Below are 27,751 nucleotides of genomic sequence, written 5' to 3' on the forward strand. Positions count from 1 at the left end.
ACACCTGCAGAAATAAAAGTTATATTTCCCCCTTAGCAGTCTATGGACAGTGCTGTCAGAACCACAGAAAGTTCCTCATTCCTGCATCTAAACACCATGACAATTGAAAATCGGATCTTTTGTATTCAGAAAGGTGAGATCAAAGTAACCCCAACAGGCAATAGCTTCTAGCCTTGGAATTAAATGCACTCCAGGTAGTTGTAACATGACCCATGTCTACACTACAAACTTTGGTCAATGAAAGTTACGCCAATGTACAGCTCACCAAGTTGGTATATTCCTCTAGCATGTGCTGACGTGGCTGCTTGCATCATCACTACCTGTACTCACAAGGAGTGCTTGTTTCAATGTCAAGTGCAGTGTACCACAGCTAGGCATCCCAGTGTACCACGCACTGCTGTCCAGCACAATATCTTTGGGGAAATTGTCACAATGTGTTGTGGGATTGTAATGACTAACCCAGGGATCTCTAAGAGCTAGGGATCTAGTTCCCAGCATGCAACTTTCTCCATCCCATGATGTCATCCCTATCCCATAATTTTTGTGCCTTTATTTAAATATCCCATATACCTGCTCAGCACTTTTTCGTGTCTGCCATCTGTGACAGAAGCATGGAGCCCATCAAGCTTTGCACTATCCCTATTTTGGCACCATCCCACCTTGCCACAGAGTACATCACCAGAAAGGGCAGCTTTTCTATGGTTATGCAAGCCTTGGTGGATCCTCGGGAATGCTTCACTGATATCAGTGTGGGCTGGTCAGGAAAGGGGCATGACACCTGCATCTGTGAAAACAAAGGACTGTTCATAGAGCTGCAAGCAGGGAAATTCTTTCCTGACCAGTGGATTACCACTGGTGATACTGAAATGTCAATAATGATTCTGTGAGACAGAGGCTTCTACTCCTTGCTCCCCTGACTTATTGAATCCGGACACTGGACACCTCAGCAGCACGAAGGAAAGATTCAGCTATCAGCTCAGCAGGTGCCGCATGATTGTTGAATGTGCTTTTGGTAGACTGAAGGGATTCTGGCCAGGTTTACTCACTATATTACCAGAACATAAGAACAGCCATACCAGGTCAGACCAACGGTCCATCTAGCCTAGCATCCTGTTTCTGAAACTGGCCATTCAGGGGAAATGAACAGAACAGGGCAATTTATCAGGTGATCCATTCCATCATCCGGTCCCAGCTTCTAGGAGTCAGAGGTTTAGGTTCACCAGAAGCATAGAGTTGAATCCCTGACTGTCTTGGCTAATAGCGATTGATGGACCAATCCTCCATGAACTTACCTAATTCTTTTTTGAACCCACTTATAGCTTTTTGAGATCCCTTTGAAACTCTTCACAGTCACCTTTGGACTTAACTATCTTAATTTTGTATTGTCTGCAAAATTTGTCACCTCACTGTTCACCCCTCTGTAGGTCAACCAGGGTCTGCAGCATTTGGGTTTACGGCCTAAGAAGATCCATTATGTTCTGGTGCATTTCCCACTCCTTGTCCTACTGGGATTCCTGGGTCTTTCCTGTCCTCTGTCTTTCTCCATGCTGTTGGTCATATTAGCCCTCCAAGCCCTTTGTTCATGGTGCAAGGAAGTACTGGATTGCATGATCTCACAAAACATGTCCTCCCTAGTCCTCTTCTTTCTCCTCCTCCTCAAGTCAGGCATTCTGTGGGCATGGAGGGAGAACCCCTCAGGACCACCACGCCAGACGCTGCTGATAAAAATAGACAGATGTACCACTGGATTTACAGTCACCAGGGAAAGGGAAAGATAGGTTTCAAAACTCTCTTCCCTTATTCCCATAAGCCTTTTTAATAAGAAATGCCTATTGACACTTAAGCTTTGGAGCACCTCAGCACATCTAGTAATAAATCAAAACCATTGTCAGAGTTCTTTTTTGTTCCTAATATATTTAAAAAACTCCTTCTTATTGTCCTTATTACCACTGGCCATCGATTTTTCCTTGTGTTCCTTGGCTTACTTTATAAATTGTCTACAATTCCTAACTTCTAATTTATATTCATTACTATTAATTTCCACTTACTTCCATTTGTGATATATTATTTATTTATTACAGCTGCCTTCAATTCCCCTCTAAACCAGGTCTTTTTTTCACCAATACAGCCTTCTTCCTTGATTGTGGACTGTGGCTTTTTGGGCAGCTAGTAAGGAGTTCTTAAATGAATCCCAGTTATCATCCACATTTTTCTGATTAAATTCTTCCTGTCATCTGATTTGGCTCATAATTGTTTTAAGCTGTGTGATGTTGGCCTTTTAAAGCACCAAGTATATATATTACTGGTCTGGACTTTATTCTGCTTGCGCCTTATACATGTGATCAAGTCATGATCACTTGTATCTAAGCTACTTCTAAACCTTAGTTATGTGATCAGTTCCTGTTTATCTGTTAGGACAAGGTCTAATATAGAATTCCCCCCACATTGGCTGCAACACTTTTTGAGTTAGGAAATTGTCATATATAATGTTCAGCAATTTCAAGGATGTTTCAGTACCTCCAGCATACGTCATTCAGACTGAAGTACTCCATGATCACACAACTTTTTTCCTACGCAGTCTAGGTAGGTGCATAAGGAGGTGGTCATCCTGTTCACTCGTGTGATTTGGTGGTCTGCAGCAGACACCAGCTAGTACCCCATCTTGTGGTTTATCTTTTAGGACATTGATCCATATGCATTCAAGATCATTTTCTTCTGAGTTGTCAGTGAGTCAGAAACAGGGAATGCCATTTTTGACATAGAATGCCATTCCCCTTCCCCCCACTCAATCTCTCCTAAACAGGTTATAACCATTGTTATAATGGTTATATTGATCTGTTGTTGAGCTCTCTGGCTTTGTGTATTCCAAGCAAAGCTCCTTCGCTTTCATGCAGCACTGCTGTTGATCCATGTTGTACACCTTTGCCTGCATCACCCCTGCAATCTGCTCACAGATGTCTACATTTCTACAGCTTGTCCATAGCTATGCTTGTACAGCCTCTTCTCCCCACAGGCCCGGGAATACTTCTTGTTTATTCCAGACAGAAGCATGTCTAGTACATCTGTGTGTGTGTGGAGCCAGCATAGCCAGTTGCCAGTTGCACACAACAAAGGTGAATTGCTGGGTGTCCATGCCGTGGGCAATCAGAAAAATACATTTCAAAAGCATGCAGCAGGATCAAAAGGAAGACGGGATGGCTTCTGGTTGCTCTGACCCCTGGGCAGTGGAGTTTTAAATTGTGACTGGAGTGGTCACTGTTGCAGAAATGGGGCATTGTAGAACAGTTGCTGAGTTAGGATTGACAAAAGTCATGCAGTATCTACACTCGTATTGCATTGACCTCAGAAGGCCAGCCATGGCTCTAAGCCATGCAGGGAGGTTGTTTTATTGTGTTGCTATTATGTTGGCCAGAGACCAGTTTGAGTGTAAACACAGGCACAAAAAAGTTGATTCAAGGCGACTTACGTCAACCTAACTTTATAGTGTAGACCAGGCCATAGTTGTTTTATAGGTAATATCAGTGGCCAGATCTACACTAGGAGAGCTTTGCTGGTGTACTGTACCAGCAAAAAACTCCCACCCTGGTTGTAGCTTATACTGACAAAGCTCAGCTTTTGCCAGCATAGCTTATTGCAACCCCACCCAAACAACCCAAAGCACAGGGTTAGCTGTATCTACACTAGGGACTTCTAATGCCACAGCTGTGTTGGTCAGGGATCACACCTCTTCATTTCCCTGACTGATGTAGCTAGTGTGGGTTCTCTTTCTGGACCATGAGTGAGGAATACAGGTGTAGTTGGCCTGAAATGTGACAGCTGTCTCTTTAGTTTGTGCTATAGTGGCTCAAGTCTTCAGTTCCGGAGGTTCTTGATACAGTCCCTACTGTTAGCCAAGATGGTGATTGTCATTTATGTGCACATAAAAAAAGTCTATTTCAAAAGTATGGCCTTCTGTGTTGGTTGTGCATGCTAGTCTCTGGTAACATTAATATGGTTTACTGATGTATATTTGTGCCAGTGTAGGGCTATTTTATGCATATGCCTGGAATTTACAAAATTCTGTTTCCCCTCCTGCCAAGGGCATCTGACTTTGCTTTTCTCTTGGTGTTTAAAATAGCAGTAGGTTATAAACCAGGTTGTTCCTAGGCATTTCTCTTCCAGGTAAAGGGGAGGTAGATTTTGTGCGTAGGCTGCTAAACTTTCAAGAAAAATTTTAAAGATTTTAATAATTATTAAAAATCTATAATCTTACAATTGATATTTTGACTACATTGTTTCATTAAGTCCTTTCAAAAATCTGTTGTGAAAATAAATTTGAGCCATAAAGGGCACTTCCAAACCAAGCTAATAATAAAATTTGGGCCACCTTTTCTGATGTCCCTTTTTCAAAAATAAATTCCCACAAGCTGAACAGTGACAAATCTGCCCATTCTGAATTTATCTTCCCCATACCTGCACACTCATGATCATTCTGGAGACTGAACAGAGTTAAATTAAGTGTGAATATTTTTAAATATGAGCTACTAAATAACTGATTTTTATCTACAGAGCATAATGTTCTACCTACAAAATTCTCCTCCTTACCCCACTCCCCCCCTCCATTGCCCAAAAAAAAATATTATTTTGCCATTCAGATAACGCTAATGAAATGGGGTGGTATATTTCCATTTTTCTGATAGGGGAAAAAAATTCTTCAGTAAGGGGATTGTACAATCTCCGGACTTTGTTCAGTGCACGTACTGCTAGAATGAAAACCGCTCCAGGGCTTATGGCTCATATCCAAAATTAAGGGATGGGCTAGAAATTGAGCATAATAATATTTCCATTTTCTCCCCTTCTCCGCCCTCTCCCGACCACCACCACCTTGTTTGTCAGAAAGAACAGATGGTTAAGTAATCAACTATGTGTAAAAATATGCAGCAACATTGTTTCACACATCTGATAACAGCGAAAGCCCTGTTAGAAATATCTCTTTGAAGAGAAGGGAGATGATAGTTTTTAATTGGATTGATTTGATTAGGAAATACTTCAGGTTTGTATGCATAAGTAATTGGAAATGACCTAATTTATTAATTATTTGTTTCATTAGAGTGTCCAAGGTCAAGGATCTCACTGTGTTAGGAGCTATATGAACACATAGAGACATGCCTGTCTTAAAGAGTTTACAATCTAAATAGACAAAGGAAGTATAATTATCCCCATTTTACAGACAAGGAACTGAACGGCAGAGACATTAAGGGCCAGATTTTTATTGGTATTTAGGCCCCTAGCTCCCATTGATTTAGGCACTTCAGTACCTTTACAAATCTGGCCCTAAGTGACTTGCCTAAGTTCACACAGGAAGTCTAGGGCACAGATGGGAACAGAAGCCAGATCTCCTAACTGCCAGTCCATTGTCTTATCAATAAGATCACACTTCTCATTCGTCCTCTCCACTAAAACAAGTAGAAAGATCACTTTGAAGCTTAGTAACTTGGGTGCAAATCCTGCCCCTGAGACATGGAAAGCCCAGCATATGTTATCGCCCTGGACCTGGTCATCACTGGGGTTTGAATCAGGGATAGGGTTTCCACCTTTTTAATGACAGGTAACTGGACTCTGAGTTCCTGCCCCCTGTTCCCCCTCTTCCTCCCAAGGCCCTGCTCCTACTCTGCCTCTTCCCCGCAAGGCCCTGCCCCTGCTCTACCTGTTCCCCGCCCCCCCCTCCCACCCCAGTTTAAAAAAATGGACATCAGGGCTTAGCAAATGGCACCCAGACTCACAAGCTGAAGCCTAGACTGTCTGGGTAAAAAACAGATGGGTGGCAACCCTAATCGGGCCCGTCACTACCACAGCACAGAACTCTATCATTTGAACTAAAGGAACACTTGACTAACGCTTGCATGGTTGGTAAGGGTAACAGTCTGATATATGTGGGGCAGCCCCCAGAGGGGGTGCAACACACATAGTGCAAGCATAGTTAGAGATGCATTCGGTTGGACTGTTGTGGACCTGCTGCTTGAAAGGCTGGGGGCTGAACGCCATGGACCCATCCAAGGGGGGCATGCTGTACAGTGTAGCTGCACAGCGGCTATTTCTGCCCCACTGTGGAGGAGGGATTTTGAGCTGGGGAAGAGGGTGAACTGGGGTGCGTTTGGCTTTTCACACACTCACCCACCACGGAGAGGGCAGGCACCGCAGTCTTGAGGCTCCGTTACCAACCTCTGCTGCCACTCTCGGCTTGGAGGGTGACCAGTCCCTGACCCCAGCTGCCTCCTCACTACTTGCAGCCCCCTCCCACCTTCTCTGACATGCCCAATGGTACTTAGGGCACCATCTAGCCCATGGTTTTTGCTCAGTCCATCCTCAGAGAAAACCACAAGTGATTTGAAAAAGGACTGACGGATCTGGCCCCTCATGGCCAGGTGAGGTCGAAGGATTTGTGTGCCACAAAATAAGATATATGCTGCATCAGTTCATACAGCTCAAGGGAGTCACAGCAGGTATTAATGGCAGACAGCTAGCTGTCTATGGTTTTGTGTAGGACACCCTTTCCATTACAAAGACTGCATTTAGTCCAGCACTCCAAGCTCTAATTTATGGTGATTTCAATAACAGTGAATTCATTCCTTTGCCATAACCAGCCAGCCAACCTATTCAGGAAATTATGTGAGGTTTCCTTTGGGAAACAAAAGGCCAGCCAAGCTTCTTTGTCAAGTAATGAACAGCTAATTGATAATCCCCAGGTTATTTTAAAACAGGCGTTGTTTTTGCATCCAGCCAGAAGAGTTTGCGGGGAGTAGGGATGGAGGGATGAGGAAGAGCGGAAGGGTACATGGGCAATTCTCTTTGCTTTTCTGTGTTTCAGTTTCCCCATCTGTAGAATGAGGATAATGAAGCTGACCTCCTTTGTAAAGCTCTCTATATTCTATAGATGAGTTTGGCATTTGGAATTAGCAGAAAACTATAACCTCAATATACATTTTATGATCTATTCTATAGAAATTAATAGAAAATTATGCATTTTACCCACAGACCATTGGAGTCAATATAAAACCTCCCAGTGACTTCAACGGGTTTTTGATCAGGCTCTAAATCCCTACTATAGAATTCTATTGGACAGTTTAAAAGTCTTATAGAAAGGATGTCATAGGAAATGCCACAGGTCTTTAGAGCAATTTCTATAGAGTCCTATTAAATGTCTATGTAATCCTATTGGGTTCATTCCTATTAAATTATTAAGGAATTTTGCCAGGTGGGTCTCTTTGTCCACTTTCTGATCTCAGATGCCCCAGTGAAAATTCAGTGTAACTCCATTATTCTGCATTTACAATGGGATAAATGAGTTGAGAATTGTGTCTTTTATCTTGTTTATAGCATTCAATTAGAGGGACCCACTTACTTGTTTTACTGTTAATTCATAGCTACATATTTTCTCAATGATCTGGAATACTGAGTCAGATAGTGAGTAGCTAAACATTTAGCCCTAATATACTGGTTATAGAATCTTCTTAATTGCTTTAGAATTTGCCCTGAAACCTCATGACTCCTGCACATAAACCCATTCTCAGTTTCAAATGCTATAAAAAACACCTCGAGACATACCCCATCAAACCAGAGCCAAGCATTTTTAAATTGCATAGCAGCAAAGTTCTCATTTCTTTCATTTTGTTAATGTTTTCCAGAAATGGTTTACTAAGGAGACTGGCTGGCTCAGGGGGTTGAGATATGACAGAGCCTTTGACTTCTGTTTCCCATTCAAATCCAGCCCAGGTTGGTAGAGGCTTTAAGTTATTACTTGAGGGCCAAACTGCCCTTAGCCCTTGTACACGTGCAGAAGTGGGAGTAGAAAGAATGGTACAAGGAGCCTCACCTCTATTTGTGGGAGTGCATGATCTGCTCCCTGTGTGTACCACTGGGGATAGACGTCACCCCAAAGTTGGTGGGGAGTAAGGTGGGTCATTCCATCCCTCTCCCCCCCACCCCCCAACACACAGGCCAGCCACAAGGAAGGAGAGTATACTGCACCGTCCTAAAGCCCCTTTATTGAAGGCAGAGTCTCACTGTCGAAAGCTGGCCACGTGATGGCTGGTCAATGGCTGTGATGTAAAGTGACTTTGTTGGTCTGGCTTCTGTTCCCCAGGGACAGCCATTCACATCACAACCACCACTGTCACAAGTGGTGCTAATTGATACACTACTAACTGTCTCCACAGCAAAGACAATGAAGGAACAGCCATGTGAGTTCCAGTCTCTCACTCTTCCCTTATGGAAAAGTCCTACAGAGGTTAATGTATTATTATAGGTGGGGCTGGTAGCACCAGCTATTATTAAGGGTTACCTGATACAACGTACTCTAGGAGTCTGTTTTCAATTGCCTATAACTTTGCCAGACTTTAATGATTTGGGTTGAAATATTCCATGCTTGGTGTCTACCTCAGGTTGATATTAAAAAAAAAAAAAGTGTGTGTGGGGGGGGGGAGAGAGAGATGAAGAAGACGCTTCAACCAAATTGGTCCAGCCATTTGTGAGAATGACGCTTAGGAAAAATGCAATGTTAAAAAAAATCTTAGGACTGTTGTTTTGAGATACTCTTGTTTCTCTCTTTGGAGCAGGGACTTGAAATTTGGGACAGGGTTGACTCTGTGTCAGGGAGTTGTCTTTTGCTGTTCCTGTGAAAATATGCTCATATTTGGACAAATTATAAACCTGGGGGAAATCTCAGTTTGCTCATGCTCAGTAAAGACTTCATAAAGTTTAGCTGCTAAAATCTCTGAAGATTCCATCTTCACTGGGCATGCAACAGCCCTTCACAGCTCCTCATGATGACCAGACTGTGCATATGTCATCACCACAGAGCATATGAGCATACTCCAGCCCAGGGCTGCAGAGGTGACAGCAGACTTACCCTGTAATGGCCGCTCCCAGATGGGATGGGACAAGACACCAGAACTGAGAGCAGGGGAGCCTGTCTCTCTTGTGCCCTCTAGGACACCCAGTGCTGGTATCCAGGCTGCATGGAGGAAGAAGCCACCTGAGTTGAATGCAGAAGAGATGCGGGGGAGATTAAGGAGTAGACTAGGGCCTGAAGCCTGGTGAGATTAGGTTGGAAGGGTAAAGAGTGAAACTGGGACCAGTGGGACTAGAGGAGGAGGTGAGGACTGGCTGGGCAAGGGGATGATCTGAGGGAAATGGAGGGGGGACTGGCAGCCAGTTGCAGAGGAGAACACTGAAATTGAATGATTAGTCAATGCGAGGGGGAGACTATAGGGCACCCTGGCATTGAACTTGAACTGCTAACCTGCGTTCAAAGCTGAATTGCTATGATTTAACTGCCTTTTTAACCCAAGTTAGCTAATGTGGATTAGCAAATTTAAGTTAAGAACACATCTGTTTGCTGTGTAAACATACCCATATGAAATGCTAAGTGCTATATCATGTTAAATTCTCTAACAAATCAGGTCCTCAAATTTGGCCCCCAAAATTAGTGGACATTTTTAACCTTAATCTCTCCATGCCTCAGCTCCCCATCTGTAAAACGGGGATGATATCACCCACTCACTTTACAGGGGTGTTGTGAAAATAAGTTAATTAACGTTTGTGCAGAACTCAGATGCTGTAGTGTTGAGTGCCACAGAATAGCCAATGAGGAAATTAATAATTCTGTCTTCAGAGCAGGGTTTGAATAGTGTGCAGTAAATAAGGCCTGAGGCCACACACTAAGCAATGAGGAGAAAACAAGTTATCTAATAGCTGCTCATTAATTGAGCACTGTCCATCCTGAGCACTGGATGTGACAGGGGTCCTGTGAAAAAAATAGAACATGATAATGTAATTAAAGCCGGTATCATAATGCATGCACACAAAGGGGGCTGAATTAAGGTTCTGGCTTTTCCTAAATTTTGAGGCCTTGACTTTGCAACCTTAATAATGCCCCCTTAAAGTAGTTTTTTTGTTCATCATTTATATTATGGTAGTGTCCCCCATGTAATAGGCATTAGTCAAACATATAGGGCATTGTACTCTATGGAATTGCAATAGAAACCTATTACATTTCAGTAGGACCCTATTGGTTTCATCCCTATATCATTCAATAGGACTTTTCTATAAGGGTTTGAGGTGGTTCGTTCAGATCAGGGTTGAGGCATATTAACAATTGCAGTGTAGGGGAGATCTTGCTCTGTCATAGACAGCTTTGCATTTCTTTATATAAACAGAGGGTGTCTTTATCCAGAGCTGTCAATCTACTGTCTTTCACTACCACTAAATTCACATACACACATATATATATATACCGAGTTCAAGCTGAGAGTCAAAGCTTGGCAACTGCTTTAGTCCCTTTGAATATGACACATGCCCTCTTCTTCTCTATCTTTCTCTGTTGACAGCTTTTCAATGGATTGTGCTGTCAAGAGAGACATCATTTGCTTTGCTTGAGAGAAAAAATGTCAACATGATACAGGATAAAGCAGACAGCAGAGGGCAGAATAACAGCTGTGGAAGTTCAACACGCTCACGCACCCAAACACACAGGCCCTCATTGTTTTCCTGGGGGATTTTATTTTAAATAGAATATTAGAATATTACAGCTCCAGGAAGAGAATAGGTGCAGTCGTACTTTGAAAGCAGACAGGCAGTGATGGTGAAAGGCAAAGCTCTGCTTTTCACTATGAAAGGAGAGTATTTTTACCCTATATTTGAAAGCGAAGAAGGCATAAGCAGGAGAGGGGACAGGGGATAAACAAATCTATTGGGAGGGAATGTTTTCTAAGGGTTAGAGCAGGAGACAAACTCAAAGATTCCAAGGCCAGAAGGGACCATTGTGATCATCTAGTCTGACCTCCTGTATAACACACGCTATAGAACATCCCCAAAATAATTCCTAGAGCAGATGTTTTAGAAAAACGTCCAATTTTGATTTTAAAATGGTCAGTGATGTAGCATCCACCATGACCCTCGGTAAATTGTTCCAATGGTTAATTACAGTCACTGTTAAAAATGTATGCCTTACTTCCAGTCTGAATTTGCCTACCTTCAATTCCCAGCCATTGGATTGTGTTATACCTTTCCCTGCTAGACTGAAGAGCCCTTTATTAAATGTTTGTTCCCCATGTAGATGCTTATAGACTGTAATCAAGTAACCCTTTAAACTTCTCTTTGTTAGGAGAGACATATGAATCAAAGACTGATGTCTCTAACACCGACTCAATCTGTGACCTTGGGCAAGCCATTTAACCTCTTGGTTGTGAGACATAATTAATGGTTGCCCAGGTGTTTTCAGAGGTAAAGTGCTCTGTAAAAGTCAGCTGCTTAATACTTACAGTGTTTCCAACTCTCACAAATCTCATGATATTTGATATTTTTCTTAAAGCTCCAGATTCTGGAGTCATGTGATTATGCGACAATCTCAGATTGTATTAGAAAGTAAATTTCTGATCCTCCTTGTTTGAGAAAAAAATCTTGTAAACTTGACCCCAAAGGCAGAAGCCACAGGAAAAGAACCCTCAACTTTTTAAGCCAATCTCAGATTTGGGGGAGTCTGTTTTATGATGTTTAAGCACTTGGTTTTATGGTTTTATGATGTTTAAGCACTTACTATCTTAATTTGTTCAAACAGCTTCTTTTATTTAAACAAATAGAAAGTTGCATTTGAACTTTACAACAAGGCAATAATGCCACCAATCTACACCTGGTGGTCATAATTCGTAATCAACAATTCTGTAAGAATTTAGGCCCCCTTTTTTTTCCTGTTCAGAAGTTATCCGTAAACAGATTGCAGATTTGTCTGCTTTATTCAGACAAGTGTCAGGAGATTGTGACGTCCCTCCTTTTCCCATATTTCTAAATAGAAAGGGCTTCCCAGCTAGTACCAGACTAGAGGAGTGGAAGCTGGGAGTCCCCATGATGGAAAAGGGAGTCGTGGTATGGAAAGGGTTGAGATCCTCTGCCTTAGTGGATACAAAAATAACCCCCTAGAAATTAGCCAGTTCTCTGGATAAAATGATTTGGGAATTCAGGTTAGTATGGTTAGCTCTCTACCCCTGTGCTGAATTTAAGATAATAGCTAAGAACATTGTAGTAGACAGGGATAGAATAATCTCTCTTTAAATAATTTGTGAGCCCTCTAGTGGCTCTCACTGTGTTCTAAGACTTAGAAGCCACCAAAACCAGTCAGAGTGGCAGCATGCGTGCAGTGAGGCTTGACATAGGTGTGTACAGTTAGTAAACATGGTTTATTTGCAACCCAGCGGTGCCCATGTGGTTTCTTCATATAATGAAGAGTAAAGATCCATAGACACAAGAAACATGCTAACTTTAAACCAATTACATTTTACCAAATTGTTCCTTCAGGTTTCAAGCTGATCTTCCTTTTCTCCTGTGCTATGGAGCGAACATGCACATGACACAGCCACGGTGCAGACTCCATTAATAAGGTTATTTTGCACAAGTGCAGCTTCAACTGGAGCATGGCTTTTGCTCGGTGAGCTCAGACCACCATGCTTTTAACCTTCTTTTGTTCAGTAAAAACTTTTAAGTTTTTTTTTTTAAAAAAACCATCTGCAGACATTTTTGCTGGAAAAAAATGCTTTATCAGCACTGATTTCCTCATGTGTTGGCTTGGCCTTGCTCCAGGAGTTGGAAGGCAAGCACACAGGTCATAGGATTCTGTCCTCGTGCGTGAATGTCACGCCCCCTCCCCGTCCCAAGTGCTGGCAGCTGAATTCCAACACTGGATGAGAAACCACCAGCCGGATGTACCTAACATACATTCGCAAGCCAAGGTGTAGAATGGTGTGGTATTCTTGCAAGTGTTTCTTGCCTACGATAAAACCCAGAGATGCTACAGAACGAAGAGCTAAAAAGCTGTTCCAGTACTACTCAGACCGTAATTTTGCATCCAAACCTACACACATTGTCACCTCTGCTTTAAAGGACGTCACTCCTAGGTGTTGGGTCTCTTTTTATTCCTTTGAAGCGACAGTATGCTAATTGTTGATGAGGTGGCACAAGAAGGGGCATGTGAGAACACAGTTTATACAGTGATTTCCTGCAGGGATCGGCATGTAATGCTGAGGATAAAACAAACAACGCTTTCCAGCTCAGTCTCTAGTGTAGCACACAGCTGAGCATTGGAAACAAAAGCCAGGGTGCCTCACACCTGCTGTGTGGAACGGAGAAGAGTGAGAGCAAGATATACATTATTCTTATGGATAATAGAAGGCTGTATCTTCCCCCCACCCCCTTCTCAAGTGGTACTCAACCCTCCATGATGAAAACTATTTTAAAATAAAAACATACTGCAAATATTTTACTAGTACTTCTGTCTCAGCGCTTATGGTCTGCTCCCCTACCTTGTCCCCAACACAAGCTGTTGGCCAGATTCAGTCACACTTACTCACAAGTAGTATCTTATTCCACGTGTCATCATGTTTTCTCCAGTGGGACTACTCTGCACGTTTGGGGTTTCTCAACTTGTTAGCTGAATGGAAATGTTGCACCTGGAGGGAAATGATTCTGCACTTAGATTCAGGAGACGCATTTATTTAATTTGGAGAGGCTGAAAATACAGTTAAAATATTTGCTGCTTTGACACCTTACTGTACCAACATGTTGATTAAGTGGGCGATTTGCAGTCCCCTCTGAGATCTCATAACAAACAAATCAGAGATTTTCTGCTTCGGATGAATCCATCCCAGCCCTACTTTTTGCTTCCTCTGCATCATCCAAAGACACAAGATAAAGGAGAGGTTACTGCTGGCTAGGCCACTCGTGAATAACAGTCACTGGAACTCATAAAAATAAAACATGGTGCTGCATACAACACTTCCCCTTGGGCAGCACTCCTCTCTCTAATCAGCTTGTGCAACTTTGAACCCCAATGGCTGGTGGTTCACCCAACCCTTAAAACAAAGAGCAAAATTCTGCCCTAGGTCATGTTCCAGGTGATCCTAGGGAGCCCAGTGGGGCTGGCAGGGCAGAACTCCCAGTTCAAGATTTACAGGCACAATGAAAACAGAATAAATCTAGCAAGCAATGGCTGGACCGTGGTGGCTTCTGCAGGAGCAATCTATAAAGAAAGAAGTACAGCAATAACTGAGTGCAGTTGGCAGCGCTGACTTGATTTCCTGTCATCAGCTACAGGCCAGATTGTACCAATAAATCTGTGCCAATGCAGCTTCATTGCTCCCAGGGTAACTCAGGGGGAATGCAGCTCCTGGGCAATGCAGCCACAGCACATCCCCAAGGAGAGTGCTGTACTTGTACCACTCCCTGGCCAGCCAGCTCTGCTGAGTGGGGCAGAGTAGAGTGGGGCCATAAGCCTGCCTCCCTCTCCCTTTTGAGAGTGGTTTTTGTGCCCCGGGAGGACACTAGCCAACAGTGGTCCATGGGCTCAGGAGTGCAATGGTAGCTGGCCCCTGAATGAGGGGCACAAGTGCAAAAGGTTGCTTGCATCCTTCCCACCATGCAAGGGCCAGCCACGATTCATAGAGATGGGCTGAAGCCACAACATTCAGCCCTGGATTCCGAGCATTCCCCAGCCCTAAGGTGCTCACCTTTGTGGTGACGGTTCATCCTCCCGCTGGCCTGCATCCTCCTCCCATATCCACATATGGAGTGATCCCTCCACTCACACACTTCCCATGCTCAGATGGAAGTAGGGATCAACCACCTTTATTGTCCTGTCCCTTCCCCCAGACTCCTCAGAGAGTGCACCATGGGTGTAACAGCAATGCAGGGTGAGGGAGCAGAGGCTGAATGGGCATAGGAGAGAGATAGATAGGTCAGGGGTGCACCCAGGGAGAGAGACATTGTCCCCTTCTAGCCCTATGGAACTTAAGTGTAAAGGATGATAAAGCCTGGGTTTTATCTTTTCCATGGAGCCCCTGACCAGTTGGTGATCAGCTCTGCAGCTCATTTTTCACTGGCAAACACTGCTCAGATGTGACTGTTCTCAGGGTACCCAGGACTGTGAGCCACCTTGTTACCCCCCTACCTCCAGCAAGAAAGAGACTTGCTTATGCCTAGCTGGGAGACAGCCTGTTAGCCACCCAAACAATCTCCTCTGGGCTATGCCAGTTCCCACTTTGCCTTGCAGGTTAACAGTAGATGCACCCCAGCCCCTGAACCCCTTTGAAGCATCCCCCTGTAGCATCCAGCCCCGTATCCATGGGACAGTCACAGAACTTACCAGGTAAGCTGTCTACAAAGGAACGGTGTAAACACACCAGTTTGTTTGATTCAACCGAGGATCAGCTCTAATTTAACATCACAGCACAGAGATATATTGATAGTGAAAACAATTAAGATTTAAAGATAGGAAGGAAGAAGGAAGACAAGTGGAAAATGGTTACATATAAAACAAAAAGTATAACACCCTACCTAGAATCTAAACTTAACATTAACAGGCTAAACCTTTCTCTAAAGTAGCTCGCCTCACCTAGCGCAATCTCCAGTATTTCAAACCAACATGGCTGGGATCCTCCTTTTGTGCAAAAAGTGCAGTCCTTTTGGCTTCCTCAGTGAAGGATTAAGACGTGTCCCTTTGCCTTCTTCTGACATCCCCAAAGTTCATTGTTTTGTCCCCAGAGTCAGGCTAACCCCTGTGGTTTATTACCTGGTGTGCTGGCTCTGTACTGCCTTCACATCCTCATGCTGAAGTCATAGGACTAAAGTTGCTAAGACTAAATGTAACAGGCTAACCTGTCCAAAGAAGTCTATCTCACACCAAATGTCCTGTGCCGTGTTTCAGCCAAGGTTGGTTGTGACCCCATTTTCAAGAATGTAAATGTGTTGCCTTTGACTGGGTGCAGGACAAAGGTGTGTCCTCTTTGCCTGCTCCTTAAATCACCCAAAGTTCATTGTCTCTACTCAGAGGCAATATCACCCCCCCCACTCCATTGCTTGTTTTTTCCTTTGTGCTCTTCCTTACTGCATTCACATGTCTTTGTTGGCTTCATACGTAGATGTGCACCCACTGTGTTGACTTACAGTCCTCTCTGCCGACAGAAAGATAGGTGAATAAACATCCTCTGTCTGGCAGAAACCCTTTTTGTCAACTCTGCCTTATGCAGATTTTAAAATATATTTTCAGTATACAATATATATGCTTAACTCTCTACGTATATTCAGTATGATACAATATATACGCAGTACATATACAATATGATACAATATATATGCAATACAATATATATGCCTAACTCTCTATGTCATTCAGTATGACCTTACTATACTATGAGTCCGGACCAATATATGGTCTAGCTCCTTCCTCATCCAGCCATTGTTGGATATCCAGGTTTTCTGATAGATATCCAAGCACCTAAACCAACTGCCGGTGATGGTAATGTTGTGAGAAGCACAAAAGGAAAGCAATCTCACAGGGTTGTCATTTATTGTTCCAAAGCAAAGTGGCCCAAGAATAGTTTCAAACTGGGACAAGTTGCAGCATTCATATCTTCAAATATAGTAAGTTTGTTGTGCGGCAGAACAGATTGTGTGTCTGTTCTGCAAGCTGCTGATAGAAATAGTCTTTTTGAGCATCTGTAGCTTCCTCAGTGGGAGCATAAGCGACAGTGATGGACAGCTGCCCCGGCGATACCTCAACCTGGCACATAGCAATTGATCAGAAATAGGGTGCCCCATTGTAAGTGATTTATTAAAAGGTGGATGGAGGACAACTGCCACTCTGTTTATGGTTAGAGTTCTACAAAGTTATAAGCAACTGAAAACAGTGTGTTATAATGGGAAGTGTCAGGCAACCTTAATTGGCAATTCTACCAGTATTTATAATGTGCAAAGTGACAAGGTTAGAGCAGCAGCCTGGTGTAGATTGTAGCCTGGAGCAGCTAATAATTATAGTCATTTGTTACTGGTATTGACCAGCAGCACTCTACTGCCCTTGTGGAGCAAGAGTGCACAGGAAGGGAATCGTGCCTCACCAAGGCATGATTCCGTCTCTGTGCTGCTCTTGTGGCAGTGTGTAGACACCGAGCTTTTGGTAAATCTGGCCCTTTGTATTTAGTGGCAAAACTCTCACTGACTTCAGTGAGAGCAGGACTGGGCTCTAAATTTGCAATTCTGAGAGTTCTAAAAATATGATTTCACCGAGAGTTCTTGGAATTCACCCTGAGTTTTCATTCAGATGGAACCATTTCTTAGGTAGCTCAGGCTTCTATATCTTTCAGTGATATTCAGATTTTCTAGGGATTTTCACCTCTGGAATGGTAAAACCAAATTATGGTCTTAGTTACATGAGTGTAAATGCAGAGTGACTCCACCAATGTCAGTGGTGTAATGACCATATGCTGCTTATACTGGAGTCAAAGCAAATCTCTCATTGACTTAAAGGAACCAGGATTGGGTCCTTATTCTGGATGTCATCTGGTATAACTAAGATCAAAATCTGCTCATAAACTTCTAACTACTGAGTTTACTCTTAACAAAAACCCTGATATTAAGGAGAGTGCTGAAATCGCCTCCTATAGATTTTCAGATTTACAATAGAGACCCTGGACTGAACTCTGGTTTGCTGGTATCAGCTTACACCCATGTATCTCCCCTGAGGTTTCACAGAGATCTGCTTTTACTATGTGTGTGTCGGTGTGTTCTATAAATAGCTTCTTTATATCACACACATCACTGCATCACGTATATTCGTGTAATCGAGAAGAACTGGTCCACCACTGTCCAAGATTTGGCTGATCCACAAAGATAAAGATAAATACACTGAATTGAAATGGTGTTTTAGACGTGAAACAAACCAAGAGAAGTAAAAAATTAAAGTTCAGGCTTGATAACACTCCATCCTTAGCTCGTGCAGAATCTTTTTTCTCTAAGTGGTGCGTTTCAATAGATAGACGTCCTTCATCTCCATCAATATAGATTTGTTTTAAAAACTGAGTGAATAGCTCACGATTTTTCATAGCTTAGCAAAGAATATTTATATCGTAAAATGTGGATAATAATGTGCAGCAACATGTCCAGCGTGCTTTGAGATCTATGTAAGAAAAACTTGAAAAGTTCAATCTTGATGATGATGCCGCAATAGCAACAGAAAAAAAAGGAAGAAAAGGCCATTTCATAAAATGTCCTTGTCACACTTTCCTACTTTTCCTGCCCAAAGTATTCTCACTGTAGACCCTGAGCCAGCAAATCACTTAAGCACATACTCATCAAATTAAGTTTATGCATGTTCAGCAAGGCACTGAACCATATGCTTAACTTTAAGATGCGCTTAAAGTGCTTTGCTGAAATGGGACTGTAATACAGAGGGGCCAATAGCTGGTGAAAACTGGCATAGCTCCACTGACATCTTCTCTGGGGATCTGAGCCCATATCCTTTGGCATCCAGGCCGCAGCGTTGTTTCCAAATGCCTTAAATGCCCTTATATTGTCTTCCTGAAATGGCAAATTGCTTCTTTTTAAAGTTTCATCATTGAGAACTACAACTGTATAACTCAACAGAGTTAGCTAATACCTCTAAAATGATTACGATACTATGCAAGTTATGCTTCTGCCACACTTCATCAGTCCTTATTATGTGAAACATTAACTGCTGACTTAATGGTTTTATAATAGTCCCTCTTGTATGTAGTGTGTCTTTGGCTGGATAGAAACCATTGTAATATGAGTTTTACGTCAAAACCTCTTGTTGAGTAGAAAAATATGAAAGGAAGATACAGGAGTCTTCTCTTTTATTTCCAACAGTAAAAATGAACCTGCTTCATTTAATCATTCACCTCTTTTCATTCATTTCAAAGAACTTCATTGTTCTACCATTGATAGATGTCACGTTCAGAAATGTAGGTGGAAATTGTTCTTTGAGCCTGATTCACCTTAATCATTCACAAATCTCTTTCCTTTTCATGTATATGCTTAACTCTTACTCATTTCAGTAGAAACAGCATGTGCTTGTTGCAGCAATAATGAATCTTTAGGGGAGCATGCAAATTCTTGCAGTTGTCCTGCTGCGTTATTAGTTTGTAATTTTCACAGACTCTTTAGCATCTCAGGGACTCTTCACTTTTGGATAGTGGGACACGATGAAAAAAAACAGATCATGTGTTACTTCTGTCCTAATAAATAGCTTTATGAGCCAAAAATACCCATTCAAAATATAAGTACACATAGAAATACTGAGATATTTGTGTTTTCCCACTCTCTGATATATTCAAGTTGCTGCAAAAGAACACTCTAACAAGTTTGCCATTACATTTAACAAATATGACCACCTTGCTCTAGAAGTTATTTTTGGGAAGTTCTATGGCCTGTGTTAGACACAAGATCAGACTAGATGATCACAGTGGTTCCTTCTGACTGTGAAATCTCTGAATGGTGCTTGTATAGTACCTGCTTTGAGGTTCACAAATAGCAATTGTACCACCCTAGCCATCAAGTGGACTGCACATACCACATATATCTGCTATTTTCCTTCTCAAGGTCTGGTATTCTCATGATATTTGCAGTATGTAATAACTTTTTAACAATGCTGTCTCTGTACTTTGAGCTGTCCATAAGGCATTGCTTACACAAAATGCAGCAGTTACACAATTCACTTTCAAGACAATTGGTTGTATCGTTTTGTCACTTTTCTGAAGAAGGGTAAATCATAATAATAATTAGCCCTTATCTTTTCATCAGTAGGTCTCAAAGTGCTTTACAAAGAAGAGAAGCATCATTATCCCAGTTTTACAGATGGAAAAATGGAGGCACAGGGAGGGGATGCGAGTTGCTCAGGGTCACCCAGCAGGCCAGTTGCTGAGCTAGGAATAGAAGATAAGCCTCCTAAGTGCCAATCTCAGTCTCTATCCACTAGGCCATACTGTCCCATCTCTGCTTTGCCTGAGTATAGGCTTAAGAGATGAACATTTGGTTAAGAGATTCAAAGTCACCCAGGAGGTTTGGATGCCTGGTACACATTAATTTTGATAGAAATTAGATAACCAAATCTCTTGGGTAGCTTTGAAATTTTCAGCCTTTACATGTATGGAACACTTGGGACCAACAAAATTATCTTCAGACCTATCCTAATCAGATACCTAGTTGGAAGAACTGATCCTAATACTACTGAGCTACCAAATACAAAGAGTACTTGCACATTTTCCTCTTTCCATAATTATTGTCAGCTGGAATATGTATTTTTAAGATAGTTATGCTGCTTAACCAAGCCATAGCATCAATGGTTTGTTGGGTTTTTTTTCACTATTTTGTCTTCTGCATTACACATTCCTGCTAAATTCACAATCTAATTTAAAGTACCTGTTGGGGTGGGGTGAATACTTGCTTTGTATACATTTGTACATAAATCCATTAATATTTTAGATATATTTGAAATCTCTCTGATAACAGTGATAGTAAATAACAAGGTGATGTTCTGATTACACGACATGCCCAATCAGCCAATGCCCATGGTAGTATATCTCATTGTTTTGAGTGAAGTTCTGCTCTGCATCGTGACTATGGAAAAATGGAGGGTGAAATCTTGGCCCCATTGAAGTCAATCGCAAAGCTCCCATTGATTGCAATGGGCCAGAATTTCATCCAGAATATTATTACTCAACGGATCTGCTTCTGGCTTGTATTCAGTCATGTCTGCTGGCTTGAGTAATAAAAATGTTTTAATTTTTTTTTTACTCCTGTTAACCCTACAGAGCCCCTACACTTGGGGAGAGGATGTTGGATTCTATTCTTTCTTGCTCATCAAACAAAACTGTAAACCAAGTTCTATCAGTTTCAGTGTATTTACACAATTGTAAGTAATGGAACGCACAAATATCACTCAAGATAAATCTGGAGACAATATGGCTGTACAGGCATAAATGAAGGTAGCATGAGCCAATGGAGAGACCAAGGGAGTGGGAATCAGGAAACCTGGATTCTGTTTGTGGCTCAGCTACAGGCATGCTGTGTAGTCTTCAGCAAGACAATTCACAGCACTTGCTTTTTCTGCTGAATGCAGGTAATGACACTTTCCCTCTTTTATAAAGCACTTTGAGATGTACAGATAAAAAGCACTCTATAAACTTAATCCTGCAAAGGGCTGAGCATTCCAGCCCTGATCCAGCAGAGCTCTTAAGTGTAAATCCAGATAACTTCACTGAAGCCAACCGAGTTAGTCCAGATTTATATCTAGATAACTAAGAATACAATTTGTACATCCATCTTTGCACTGTGCTGAGCATGCCACTGCTGCTCAGTAAATTATTAACAACAAACAAATGATGTTTTGGTTGTTCAGCACGTGCCTTTTTTTCACTCTTGCAGGCTATAAGGGAGAAGTAAGAACTTGTGTTTCCAGTCTCTAGTTATTCTTTAAAACTGCTGTCCCTCCACAGACAATTATAATTTTTAAAAAGGCATCGGAAGCCAAAATTTCTGAGATGCTCTCAGATCTCACTTCCCTTATTCTCAAACCAGACTCCCAGCCTGCCGACCTCTTGGGAGAAAAGCCACACAAACTGACAAGCTAGCAAAGGCCTTTAAGAAGATTTCATGCTGTCTTCAACACCTACAGCCATGCAATACATCCGTGACTGCCTCTCGTCATCATGATGCCTCCGACACTGTATCTGAAATTCTCCTTGACTCTCCTCAACTTTGTGGATGAGATCTTACGAGTAGAAAAAAGTATCACAGTTTTACAAGTAACTTTTCAACTTTTTAGTTTAATCACTGATAAAAGTGAGCGTACGTGATATCAGCTAAAAACAAATTCCACGTTATCGAAAGTGAGTCAATATCCCATGCTTTTCCTTATAAAGTGAAGAGCAGAGGTCCTACACTCTGAAGACTGATGCTGCTCTATAGAACAACCTCAGGCAGCACAGGAATTTAGAAGATTTTATCTCATTGAAGAAGTTGTCTTTGATTCCTGGTTCTGTATTATTAATGATTTATTAATTATTATATAACCCTTCTGCCAGATGGAGCCAGCAGAAACCAGGGCCGGATTCAATATCTAGGGGTTCCTTTCCATTGATACAGCACAGAACTGGCTCAAGCCTCCACCCAGGAACCTGGGAAAATTATACACCACTCCTAGGCTCCTCTGAGAGGCAATACTTCCCATCTTGCAAGCACAGAGTCTGAGTGTAGAAAAGAAACTTTTAATAAAAGGAGGGAAGTAACTCGGTGTTAATTTGGGGAAACACCGCAATCAGGTTCATAAACATAAACCATGAGTAAAAGACCCACCCCCAAATAGGTTGGGCACTGTCTTTTTCCACTCAGGTTCTTAAGTCCATCAACCCAAAAGTCTCTTTAACATGCCCTCCTCTTCTCTGCACCCCACTCACAGTTGCTGTCCTTGGTCAATGCAGGCCCAGAGCTCAGAGGCACATCTGCAGAGTTCACCTCCCACCCTGGGTGGGGTAAAGAGGTACCTTACTCGCTCCAGTGCTCAAGTGCTCACTCACCGCCCCTCTCTGCCAGCCAGCCTGCTGGCTGCTCCTGCCGGCCACCTGCTGGCTGCTTCCGCCGGCTGCCTGATCACCATTCTCGGTGCACCTCTGCACCAGCCACCCTGCTGGCCACCTGCTCCCTGCTCTCACTGCACCTCTTCACCAGCCGCCTGGCTGGCCTTTCATCGCGGTTCTCCACAGCCGCCCTGCTGGCCGCCTGCTCACTGCTCTTGCCACACCTCTCCACCAGCCATCCTGCTGGCCATTCATTGCGCCTCTCTTCCGCACCAGCCATTCATTCACCAGCTGACTGTAGTAACCTTCTGCTACCAGCTGCCTCTTTGCTGAGACCACTTCACATCAGTCTTTTGGTAATTTTCAGCTCTTCATAGGCTAGGCAGAAACACTGCCTCATCTCAAGTGATTTCAGCTCTCAGTGATTGTTAGCTCTTAGCAGGCTGGGCAGAAATACAGTCTACCACAACTGATTTCAGCTCTGATTGGGCATTTAACATAACAAAGAGGCTCCTAATGAAGCCTATTTAGCGCTATTCTTTGAACACTGGGGAGGAACAGGTTAAACCAGTCTAGGGAGGATCCTTGATGAGAATACCTGTCCCCACCCCTCTTACTTTCACAGGGCTCAGACATTCAAGCCCCTGGCTTAACAAGGTTTTTTCAACTGAGGGTGGCCCCCATTATTTGGGACAGGTTAAGCACAGTCCTGCTTTCCTGTATTCCTACAATGATTACAACATCGGTAACCATATTTCACTACCCGTGCATTCAGTACTAAGGTGATTTGTACCCAACACCAGCCAAAGTTGATCACTTTGACACCACTGTATCTGATTAATATGTTAGCAGAGCAGGAGCAAACTGTATTTACATAAACACACCCAAGTCATTCTCCCTCCCAGATAGCTGTCAGGGAAGCATTCATTCAGACCCTGCTTACAATTATTATTAATTATTATTATTATTCCTAAGAGCCCCAGTCATGGACTAGAACCCCATTGTGCTAAGTACTGTACAAACACAAAACAGTCTAGGGCCCAAAGAGCTTACAATTAAAATCTGAGACAAGAGACAACATGTGAACACAGACAGGAGGATAAAAAGAAACAATGAGCCAATATTGGTAGTATAACAGGCAGAGGTCTCAGCACACCAGCTGCCTAACCATTGTCGAGCTTTTTGTAGGCATCATGGCAAAGGCACATTTAAGGAGGGATTTGAAAGAGGATAATCCATTCATTTTGCAGCTGTTTATAGGGAGCTCCTCCCAAGCCTGAGGGGCAGCATGGGAGAAAGTATGAAGGTGCTTGTGAGAAAATGTAACAAGTGGACAATGGAAGCTGGCATCATGTGCTGGTTGGAGATGGGAGTCAGCATTTTGATAGTGAGTGAGAGATGATAAGTATGGTGGGAATAGATGGTGGAGAACCTTGAAAGTGAAGTCAAGTAGCTTATGCTTGATGCAATAGTTCTTTGCTCTTGATTTTTGTGGGTGCAATCCCTGAACATTTTGGATAAATATTGGTCTTAAGCCTGGTCTACATTACAGAATTAGGTTGATATAAGGCATCTTACATTGACCTAATTATGTCTGTGTCTACACTTCCGGGTCCCTCCCACTGAAGTAACTCACCTGCTACGTTGACTTAATTACTCCACCTCCACAAGAAGCGTAATGCTTAAGTTGATGTAGTTACGTTGACATTGTGGCAATATAAACACTGAGTTCCTTATGTCAGCTTAAATGTCCCACAATGTTCCACTGTGACCGCTCTGATCACCGTTCTCAACTCTTCTGCCCAGCAGCCAGGTACGCTGTTAAAGGACCGTGAACTTTTGAATTTCCATATCCTGTTTGCTCAGTGTGGAGAGCTCACCTGCGCTGCTGAGCATGCTGGCTCCACTCTCCAAATGCGCTCCAGCCAGGAGTACACAGGAGGTGGTGGATCTCCTGGGCCTGTGGGGAGAAGAGGCTGAGAACAGCTCAGATCAAGCCATAGAAATCCGGACATCTATGAGAAGATTTCTTGGGACACAGTGGAAAAAGGTTACCAGAGGGACCTGCAGCTGTGCCAAATGAAAACAAAGGAGCTGCGTCAAGCATACCAGCAGGCAAGGGAGGCAAGCAGTCATTATGGTGCAGCACTTCAGACATGCCGCTTTTATTCCGCAGTGGTCCCACCACAACTCCCAAGAGCCACGTGGCTACCTCTGAGGAGTCAAAGTCACAGGCCACTGCAGGCAACATTGACAAGGAGGTGGTGGGTGAGAAAAAGGAGGAGGAGAATGGGAGACAGGCGAGCGGGGGATCCATTGTCCCAGAGATCCAGGAGCTGTTTGTAACCCCAGGGCAGTCCAGCCAATCGCAACACTGCAGCATGGCTAAGCATGGTGCTGGGAAAGGAACTTTTGGTGAGTATGCAGTTTGCATTAATATTGTGGGGATACATGTTCTCATTTGCTATGTTTTATTTAAATAATCAGTGGAGGTAGAGTGGCTATCAACCACACACCTCATTTGGAACCGGAAGTATGCAATCAAGCAGCAGCAGGGGACCCCCCGCCAAAAAGCAGATACAATACAGTACTGTGTTAAACATAAACTACAAAAAAAAAAAGGAGGGGGAGCACAAAATGGATTCCTAACTGACCCGTAGCAGTCTGGTGTTGCAAACTTTCACACAGCAATTGCCACTCGCTTCTCCACTGTCAGAGTAGGTCTCGTTTTAGTGTCGCGGCACTGCAGAGCTAGTGTAAGCTCTGCTCCAGGAAAGTGGCCTTGTGCATATGAAAGTTCTGCAGCCACTACTTGTCGTCCTATACCTGCATAACAATGTGATCCCACCAGTCAGGGTTTGCTTTTCGGGACCAGAATCGGTGCTCCACTCTGTTTAGCTGCTCTGTGACTGCCAACAGCAACCAGGCATTGTTTCATTCCATGGCTTCCAGCAAGGCTACTTGAAGGAAATTGCCACGTTCCATGTTGTGGTTCTTCTTGCGGCTCTGGAAATACCGCGTGATAAGGTGCACGTTATTTGCGACGCTCACCACAGTAGTGCAGGGTTTTGAGGGGGTCCATGCTTCTCTAGAGATGGCGGATGTGCAGGTTTGCTAGGCTTTTGAAAAAAAGCATGAAATATTATGGGATGCAGATGAAATTAGGGGACGGAGAAAACTGCATCATGGGACATTCAAGTCATGGTCCCAGTCAGCCCTGTGAGAATGTTTTGCTCCCATGAGGCATTGCAAGCCCTTCCCAAAACACCCTGCAGTGAATTGTACTGTGGGATAGCTATCCATGGTGCCCTGCTCTCTGCATCAATGCAAACGCTGCTAGTGAGGATGCACTCCACCAACACAAGAAGTGTGGTGTGGACATTCACAAATGACTTCATTACTGAAGTGGCTGTATGTTGACTTAAGTCAATTTAAGTTTATAGTAAAAAGAAAAGGAGTACTTGTGGCACCTTAGAGACTAACCAATTTTATTTGAGCATAAGCTTTCGTGAGCTACAGCTTATGCTCAAATAAATTGGTTAGTCTCTAAGGTGCCACAAGTACTCCTTTTCTTTTTGCGAATACAGACTAACACGGCTGTTACTCTGAAACCTTAAGTTTATAGTGTAGACATGCCCTTAATATGATGTTAGGCTCAGGAGTGAAACTTCCCCAAATTTTGGGATTTTTTGTGCCCATGGTTTTGGTTCAGGTTCTTGTTTAATTTTGGAGAGAGAGAGAGAGAGAGAGAGAGAAATGGATTTACTCTCCAGCACTAGCTGAATTGGGCTTCAAACCATGAACTGCCCTGAATTCTTGATTTTACCACTATTCATGTTTATCATTTTGAAGGTCAGCAGTCAGTGAGAAGTGAGTTATACCTATCAACAATAGCCACACTTGTTGATTTATACCACCTCTGTGCAAAATAAGATAGGTCAATGGGACTACTCATGTGTTTAAAGCTATGCATATACTAAAGGATTGTGCAGGATTGGAGCATTAGTAACTTTCCATGAAGTCAGAGGGTCCTGCATCAAAGATGTGTTATCATACTGAGCTTTTACCCTCCTGTGTTTGTTTTATAAACACCCAATCTTGTGAGGAACTTGATTTTTTAAAATAAAAAATGCAATTTTGCTAATCTTTACCATGGCTAAAATACTCAGCACTCTAGCCTTTCGCTGCAATGTAGCATGTTGACTGCTCCATCTATTCAATTACTAAATGACCCTCCACTGCATTTAATCTGAATGTTTTTCTGACAGCTTTAACCAAGCATAAAATGTTACAGACAGAAGACACGCTAAAACTTTCATTTCATTTTGCATAAGCATTCAGTACTGTCATAAACAATACATATTGTGTTCACAGCTCACTATTCCTCCATCTAAACCTGGCATTGGTGGTAGGGGTGCAGGTTCTCTCAAATTATACTGAGCTTCAGCAATGAAAAGGCTGCCGGAATATGATTAATGAAACCCTTTATCTCAATACAAAGGGAACTTGCAATACGGAGGGACAGAATTGGAGAGAAAAAAAATTCTATACCACAAATTAGGTGGGGAAATCTATCTCAACAAGAAAATGTTTATGCTCCAGGTGCCAACTGTGCACACCAGATAGGAACACTTACACATAAGAGATATAGGCACTAGACCAAGAAAAGTGTAATCATTATATTTCATTTTGCTCTGATAAGGCTTGTCAGCGAGCATACTTAACTTTAATATCACTTGCCTATATAATATAGCTTCCTCTTTTACCAAGGGAAGTCACTGTCATTTGGTTGGCTCTTTGCTGTTTGACTATTCCCATTTCAGATCAAATTAGCCTACAGAAATTTGCTTTGGCCCCCCACCAGCACTCGAATCTCATCAACTTTAAAGCCAGAAGGGAACATCATGATCACCTAGTCTGACCTCCTGCCTATTGCATGCCACAGTTGTACAGGAACATTCTGGAACAGCATTCCAGCACTTTTTTAGGGGAGCCAGAATAGTGTTCCAGTACTTCTGAAAATGGTGTGATGTCACAGCTTGGCTTTGTCTTTACCTCATGGCAGGAGCGCTACAAAAGAAGGTGCCTAGGGGGACTCCCAGACCCAGCTCCCCACTCCAGAAGGAGAGCGATAATGGCTTGGTAACCTGGGCTGGATCCAGAAGCAGAAGAGGTAGAGGAGACAGTATGAGGAGATGGTGTCTCTGCCTCATGGAATGTGTGACTGGTGCCTCCATGGAAGCTCTGGTCAATGACTGGACAACTAGTCAGTCTGACTGAAGCATGCATGAATAATGGATGTTTGTTTCTGTGGGTAAAGAAGATGCTATGCGCGACAGAGAGAACACAGGGATTTT

The 27,751-nt window shown here is 42.9% G+C and overlaps 1 protein-coding gene across 1 annotated transcript in view; it reads left to right on the top strand.

The window, feature by feature from the left end:
- The window catches only part of LOC144930228 (uncharacterized), a 35,399-nt gene that overhangs the window by 6,090 nt on the left and 1,558 nt on the right, over positions 1-27,751 (top strand). Inside the window, exons 2-3 of the mRNA XM_078851727.1 lie at positions 24,204-24,809; positions 27,460-27,567. Coding sequence (XP_078707853.1) covers positions 24,551-24,809; positions 27,460-27,567 — 367 coding nt within the window. The 5' untranslated portion in view covers positions 24,204-24,550. The remainder of the gene's footprint in view (positions 1-24,203; positions 24,810-27,459; positions 27,568-27,751) is intronic.

The sequence above is a fragment of the Lepidochelys kempii genome, chromosome 1, assembly GCF_965140285.1.
Source record: "Lepidochelys kempii isolate rLepKem1 chromosome 1, rLepKem1.hap1, whole genome shotgun sequence".
Classification (NCBI taxonomy): Eukaryota; Metazoa; Chordata; order Testudines; family Cheloniidae; genus Lepidochelys; species Lepidochelys kempii.